The 8,042-nt window shown below is 37.5% G+C and overlaps 1 protein-coding gene across 2 annotated transcripts in view; it reads left to right on the top strand.

Annotated features, from left to right (window-relative positions):
* Positions 1-8,042, top strand: part of Sntg1 (syntrophin gamma 1) — a 336,640-nt gene that overhangs the window by 240,783 nt on the left and 87,815 nt on the right. For both annotated transcript variants that reach the window (XM_004633382.1, XM_004633383.1), the window contains exon 13: positions 1,186-1,257. In XM_004633382.1, coding sequence (XP_004633439.1) covers positions 1,186-1,257 — 72 coding nt within the window. The remainder of the gene's footprint in view (positions 1-1,185; positions 1,258-8,042) is intronic.

The raw sequence follows: 8,042 nt of genomic DNA, 5'->3' as shown, positions 1-8,042 counted from the left end.
CATATTTTTACCATTAGTATTAAAGTTATCTCAACTTAGTAAAACTTCTGTTGTGTTAAATGTTTAGATTATCAAGTCCCATCCTTGGCAAAACTCAAAAATAGTGTCTGGGATGGGGAGATAACTCAGTGGTCTGAGCACCTGCCCGCCAAGCATAAGGACCCCAGTTCGATCCCCAGTACCGCATTCCTTGCCAGCCCTGAAACGGGGTATGGTGGCCTACTCCTGTAATCCCTGCACTGGGGAGACTGAGACAAGTGGATCACTGCAAGTCTGAAGTGCACAGTGAGACCCTGTATCCATTAATGCATAAATGAACTAGTGTTTGTAAGCTACCATTTATGACATCACAGGATGCTGATCTGTGTTGTGTCTGTCTCTCGAGGTCACATGGGTGATATGCTTGACAATCTGCTCTATTCTATATTGTGGTCACTGGCATTTACACTAAGTATATGTGGCTATTTATTACGTGTGGAGTTTCGCTTTTGGAAACATGGACCTTACTAAACCCTAGACTCAGTAAACTGTAGTTAAACACAAACCAATTAAGTGCCCAATTATTCAAGAGCAGAATTCCAACCTGACTTACTATTTTGTACGTTTATTTCAACAAAATTTTTAAAACAACAGAAAGGAAAGAAAAATCTTTAATGCTTATACCTGTTTTTTATGTGTACTTTGAATAATTTCTTGATTGGACTGACATGTCAAACATAAGTACAAGACCGACTTCTCCACAGTGTTGAGGTCTTTACAATGTCATAAGGCATCTTAGAATGGTGGCTCCTCAGAAATCACATCTTTTTAAAAAATTGGGCCCGGTTTTGCCACATCATGTGTCTTCTCTGTCTCATGGCAAGTCAAGATAAAGCTATTTATGCAGAATGTAAGTACCTAATTTATATGTAGAGGAAATGAGTGCTATTTAAGTCATACAGAAATTTGAGACAAATGGAAATTTTTGCATATAACATAAAATACTCTCTGAAAAAAATAGTGATAAAGCCTGAAATAGGGAAGTCAAAACAATATACTGAGAGCTTTGTCAGATAACTTCATTAATTGAGAGACAAAAGACATTGTACAAGCTTTACTTGTGTAGCATACCACACAAATGAAAACAGAGAAAGCAGGAACTTTCTTTGTAAAACAAATAACACATTGTTTTCTCATGTTTTAAAGGTGACCACCTGGGACTGGACCCGAGCAGAAAAAACATTCTCAGTTTATGAGATTATGTGCAAGATTCTCAAGGTATGATCAATAAGAGATTTTAAAAAATATCTAAAATGGTGTTTCCTCAGCAAACTATATTTATAGGCAAATAATTCCCTAATGCAAAAGAACTCTAGAGATTTAAAGAAAAGACAGTATAAAGATAAAAATTAAAATAAAAGAAACATAAAATAGGGGCCAGGGAGATAGCTCAGTAGAATAAGCGCTTGCCTGGCAAGCACAAGGGCCTGAGTTCAATCCCTGGTTCCGCCAAAGAAAGAAAGAAAGAAAGAAAGAAAGAAAGAAAGAAAGAAAGAAAGAAAGAAAGAAAGAAAGAAAACAGAAAAATGTGCAGACGTTCTGCTAGAAGCTTATATAACTAAGAAGCATTTGCTGAAATTCCTCGGTTAAGGAGTAAACAGAAAGGATCTAGCAAGGAGGATCAGGGAGCAAGTAAAAAAAAAATTAATAACGGTCCAAATTTAAGCCTCCATTTTTGCCAGTTTAATTTTTCTGAATAAAATAAGAAGCAAAAAATGTAAACAAAGCTTGAATTTAGAAGAGATATAGGATTGATGATATAGAGATAGATGATTAGGTAGACAGACACTCAGACTGGCAGAAAAACATAAGTATAAGAAAGGTACATTTATTTTTTTTTTATTTTGGGATTTGGCCATATCTCTGGGAACATGAAAGGGAACATTCAGTTATCATAGATCCACTATATTGCTGTGTGGCATGTAGAATTGTTACAATAAAAATACCAAGAATGGGGCCGGGGAGATGGCTCAGTGGAATAAGCGTTTCCCTGGCAAGCGCAAGGGCCTGAGTTCAATCCCTGGTTCCGCAAAAACAAAACAAACAAACAAAACAACAACAAAAAAAACCCAAGAATTCTGTAGAACTCTAAATGATGTCCAAAGTCTTTCCAAATAGTTAAAATGGGAATAAAGACTATGAGCAGTTTATTTTAAAATAAGTTTTATTGTGTATATTTAGGCATATGACGTGATGTTATGGTGAACATATAATGAAAGGTGTACTCTGGAGCGATAGACTAACACGTCATTAACGTTGGATAGTTTCCAATTCATTTTTTTAATTAGGAGCAGCTAAAACTTATTGATTTAGCAAGAATTCTACATCCAGTGCAATTTTATTACCTGGTGTCCTTATGTTATACATTAAATATATTTATTGCTCCTCCTTCATGTTTGCTACTTGGTATCCTGCGACCTACACCTTATTTCCCTTCTATTCACTCCTGTAAACCACTCTCTTTTTCTCTACTTCTGTATATTTATATTCCTTGAGTTTTTTCCATTCTACATGCAAGGGAGATCAGGTAATAGTCTTGTTAGTGTCTGGATTACTCCACTTACGAGCATAATAAGAGATTATTAACAAAGTGCTCTCTGGACTTGTCCTTGCTGTGCCTACTGGTAAGGCCTCTATTATGAGGGCTGAATCATACACCATAATATATATGTGTGACATAGTTTCTCTATTTTCTGTCAGTAGATAATTAGAATATTTCTGTATGTTGGCTGTTGTGAAGGACGCTGCAACATACGTGAACATGCAGATGTCTTTGCTGGATGGTGACCGTATTTCCTTCAGGTATATGTCCAGAATATGGTTACCTGGGCCCTAGGATAAGATCTGTTTTTAGTTTCGTTTTCTTTCTTTCTTTTTTTATTTAAGACAGGGTCTACAGGGTCTATAGGGTCTCATTGTGTAGATCGTACTTGTAGTGATTCTCCTGTTTACTGCCTCTGAAGTGCTGTGAATGCAGGAGTGTGCCACCATGCCCAGTCTCAATCACCATCGCAGCATGCCCCAGGGCCAGGGATAGAACTCCAGACCCCTGTATCTGCCTAAGTAGGCGCTTTAATCCACTGAACTATTTGGCTAGTCCTTTTCTTTAGAAATGTTCTTGGGCCAGGGAAATAGCTCTGTAGAACAAGCACTTGCTTGGCAAGTACAGGGGACTGAGTTTAATCCCTGGCACTGAAAAAAAAAAAGAAAAAGAAAGAAAGAATATTCTTAATATTTTACATAGCACCTATACCCATCTGAATGGCTCCTAACTATGTGCAGGGATTTCTTGGTGGTGCACACCTCATTAACATTTTTCCTTCAATGCATTCAACAATAACCATCCCAAGAGGTGTGAGATAGAGTCCTGTCCTGATTTGGGCTTGAAATTCTCTTAAAGTTTTTTTAAATCATTATTTGTATACCTGTTGGCCTTAGTTATGTCTTTCTTGGGAAAAAAAATGTCTATTGAGCTCTTTTCTCTATTTTTCCATTTATATTTGTAAAGAAGACATAATATTGATTCATCTTTTTAAAATCTATCTATCTATCTATCTATCTATCTATCTATCTATCTATCTATCTATCTATTCATTCTGGTGGAACCGGGGATTGAGCTCCGTCCCTTGCGCCTGCCAGGCAAGCGCTTATCCTACTGCGCTATCTCCACAGGGCCCCCTTTTTAATCTATTCATTTATTTGGTACAGGGTCTCGCTGTGCAGCTCAGACATCCAGGTCTTGTAGTGGGGGTAGCATAGCACGTGGTACTGGGATCAAACCCAGGTCCTTATGCTTTCCAAGCAGGCACTTAGACCGTCAATCTATCTCCCTGTCCCATGACTCATCTTAGTGAAGTACATTGCAGTAACTCAGTACATGTGATAATGTGCAATGACCAAATTAAGGGAAGAAGCTTTTCCATCCATTAAAGCATTAATCATTTTATATCAGGAATTTTCTCATCATTTTGAAATATAGCATAGGTTGTGTCAACCAAATATCCCGGTCAGTGCTGCAGGCAGAACCGAGCCTCCCCTCTCACCATACTTAGAGATGCCCTTGTGAGCCCTCTTCACCCTTCTTTTTTTTTTTCATAAATTTATTGATAAAGAAATAGCAATGAGACAGTTTCAAATCAAATAGCTAAGACAGTTTCAATAACTAACACACTGCATGCATTCTTCTTAGTGGTTAATTGCTGTACAAGATGTGGACTTGTGATCCTATTTACAAACACCATTAGAACAAATCATTCTATTCATTAACAGAATGTAACTATATATCTATCCTAACCACTTTGAATATACAGATACAAAATGGACTTTCATCTGTATACCCCTTTTTTGCTAAGTTCCATTATTTGAATATTATAGGTGTGTAAACTCAGCAAAATATTCTAAAAGAGTACAGTAGCCCATAATAGCATTGGGTCTTCTGTTTAATTGGCAGTGTCAGAAATTGTTGACCTGAGTCCCCCACAGCTCAAAATAATAGCATGGCTTTACTTCTTATATTTTGTCTTCATACTTTTCTGCTGGATGATTAAGACCAAGGTAAAGCAGGACCTATGCAACAAGAGTTGTAGCTTTTGGGTCTGATAAGGTCAGTGAAATCCCCTCAGGATTTGTCCTGAGATCCTGTACCTCAGATTGTAGAACCTTTGTCAGTGTCAGCCATGTGGATGAGTCACGGCCATTGCTTGGCCAATGTGCTCTCTGTGAAAGCCTGAGAGAGTGTTTTCTCTCCATGTGACTCTCCTTAGGCACACTCTACATCATCAATCACTTTCCTCTTTGGCCCCACAATCTCCTTATCAGAAAATCTGGAACAGTACCCAGGTACATGACGTTACAGTACAAGTTCTCATATGTCCTGAGTCTTAATTGACTTACCTGGCAGGGGAGATACCATGATGACCCTTCTTTCCCTGTGCTGCTGGCTTCGCGTCGGACAACATGGTTGCCTCCCATCCTTCAGTCAGGGTGACATTTCAGTCTCTACCAATGTGGGAAAATGGGTGTCATTTGTCTTTTTGTGTCTGGCTTGTTTCACTGAACGTAATAACCTCCAATTTCGTCTATTTTTGCCCATTTTTAATTTTACTGTTTTCTGTTTGTACTGAGTGACTTTACTTTTTTTTTTTTTTGTATCACCCACTTATAAGATACGTGGTGTACAAATATTTGCTCCCAATGCATAACCTGCCTGTGTATTTTCGTCCTTGTTTCATTTGCTATTCAGACATGCTTTAGTTTTATGCATTCTTGGCATTATTTTGCCTGTGTAGTTCAAGCTTTTGAATAATACCAGAAAATAAATATTATGCAGAAAATTGTTCTTTTACCTATACTCTCCTTTTGGAGTTTTAGAGCTTCTTTCCTCACATTCGGTTCTTTAATCTATTTTTATTGATCTATTGATGTAGTATCATGGCAATTGTCCTCTTTTGTGTGTAGAAATCCTGGCTTTCTTGTGGCAGCTATTGAAAAGAGAATCCTTTCTCCGCTGTGCCTTCTTGCTGTCCTTGTGAGAAGTCTATTGCCTGTGTGTGATTTTTGGCTATTTTATTTTGCTGTTTTATGTTTGCATTTTCCTGCCAGTACATGCTGTTTTGAACTTGGTATCTTTGTATTAACATCTTCAAATATGGAGTATAGAGAATGCAATATAAAGCTTCTAACCTGATCTTCTTCCACTCAAAATTAAGCTCTTTGGGGTGTTTTCTGCTTCATTCTGCATTTTAAGATTATACTTGCCCTATCATGAAGAACGCCAGCGGAATTTGATAAGGGTTGAATTATGTCTGTTTATTGCCTCATCGTATGAGCATTTTTTGTAAGATTACATTTTCTGATAAATAAGTATGAGATAGCTTCCCACTTACATATGTCTTAAATTCTTTAATCCTATTTTACAGCTTTTAATGTAAAGATCTTTTACATCCTTAACTAACTAGATTCCCAACTATTTCAATTAATTTTTGATGCTGCCATGAATTTGTTTGCTCTTGATTTTTCAGTTAGGTTAATATAGAGGTGTAAAAACACTACTGATTTGTTTACGCTTTTTCTGTATCCTGCCACAGTACTGAATTAATTTATTGGTTCTAGTAGGGTTTTCTTGAGCATCTTTGGTATTTTTTCCTACATGGATTATATCACCAGGCAGAAGGATAAATTGACTTCTTTTCTAATTTTACTATTTTTTTATCTGACTTTCCTAATAGTGTTTGCATTAGTATAATGAAGTGTTGAAACAAACATCTTTTTTATCGAATTTTAGCTGAAAAGCTTTCAGTGTTTTTCCATATATATCATCTTTGAAAATTTTTATAAAGCAGCTTTCATTATGTTGAAGAAATTTCTGTAAACAAAATTAAGATTTTTTTCCAAAAAAGGAAGTGAAGTGTTCTCAAAGCTTTTGTTGCATCAATTGAATTCATCGTGTTGTTGTTAATCTTTCATTTTGTTAATGTGAAGTACACCACCGTTTACTATATGTTCAATTGGCATTGCATGCCTTGGATAAATCCTATGTGGCAATGACTTATACTTCTTTTGGATGTATTATTGATATATTTTACTTGGTGCATTGTTATGTTTGATTTGCTAATATTTATTAAGATGTTTTGCATCAATTTTCTTCAGATAATCTATCCTGTATTTTACAGTCTGCTTTGCTTGTGATTTTTTTCTGCTTAAGCATCAGGTGTTTCTGTCCATAAATATGTTTGGAAGTATTTACTCTATCCTTATTTTTTGAAGGAGTATTTTTGATAATTTAGTAGTTTATTTTATGGTTATTTGGTATAACTTATCCATGAATCCATCTGGTCATGAACTATTCTTTTGTGAAGACTTTATTAGTGTTTCTGCAAAACCTTTCTTATGTCTGGTTACACTTTGTTCAACCCTGTTACATCATACATTTTTAAAGAAAAGTATTCATTTCTTTTAGGCTATCCAATTCTTTGGCATAATAGTTGAGAATAGTCTAATATAATCCTTTATATTTCTGAAGAGTCTGTTATATTTCATTCTCTTTTTATTTCAATGATTTCAGTACTTTTTTATAGTTAGACTGCCTAAGAGTTTGCTGTTTTTATTGTTTCAAAAGCTCAGTTTTGTTTTTTTTTTTTTTTGGGGGGGGGGAGGAGATTGGGGATTGAACTCAGGCCCGTGCACTTGCCAGGGAAGTGCTTATTCTACTGAGCTATCTCCCTGGCTCAGTTTTTTGATTCTGTGTTTTCTCTAATTAATTTTTGTTCAAATTTTTGTTACATGTTTCTTTCAACTACTGTTGGGTTTCTTTTACTTTGTTTTCCTAGTTCCTTGATGCAAATCGATAGACTTTCTGTGGGACCTTTCTTGGACTCATCCACCCTTGTGCCTCTAACACAGTAGAGCAGTTGGACTTCTTGGCCCAGAGAAGTTGCTCTGCTCTGCCCTTCAGGGATGTTAGGCCTCAGGAACACTGCACCCCACCACCACATGCCAACAGTGTCACATAAGGTAACACACCCACCTTCTGTTGGCTCCAACCTTTGGCACTCTGGAGCACTTCAGCCTTGCAAACCTGTAGCGGACACAACAGTCCCTACCCTCACTTCCTGAGACAGAACATTGTGGAAATTTGTGTCAGAGATTTTGATGACTTGAGCCACTGTGCTTTCCCGAGTAAATACACATAACACTCCACCTACTGGGAGCTGGACTAGTTGCCCTCATGTTGTCCAGGGTCCTAAGGTGTCCATCCTTCTGGGCAGCATACTTGTTGCTGTCCAAGCCCCCACTGAGTCCTGTCATTCCTGGGCCTGGGCTGGTCATCTCAAGAGCAAGCGGTATAGCTCTGCAGACTAAGCGCTTGGTTAGGTAAGCACAGGGCCAGGGTTCGATCTCTGGCACCACTTGCCACACCAGCCCTGCCCCCGGGCATGCTGAGCCGATGATGGAGTCTGGCCATGGTGGTGCATGCCTGTAATCTCAGCACTAGTGAGGCAGAA

This window comes from Octodon degus, unplaced genomic scaffold (genome assembly GCF_000260255.1).
Source record: "Octodon degus isolate 3935 unplaced genomic scaffold, OctDeg1.0 scaffold00054, whole genome shotgun sequence".
NCBI classification, from domain to species: domain Eukaryota; kingdom Metazoa; phylum Chordata; class Mammalia; order Rodentia; family Octodontidae; genus Octodon; species Octodon degus.
The sequence above is the reverse complement of the archived record's forward strand: the minus strand, read 5'-3'. Positions and strand labels throughout refer to the sequence as shown.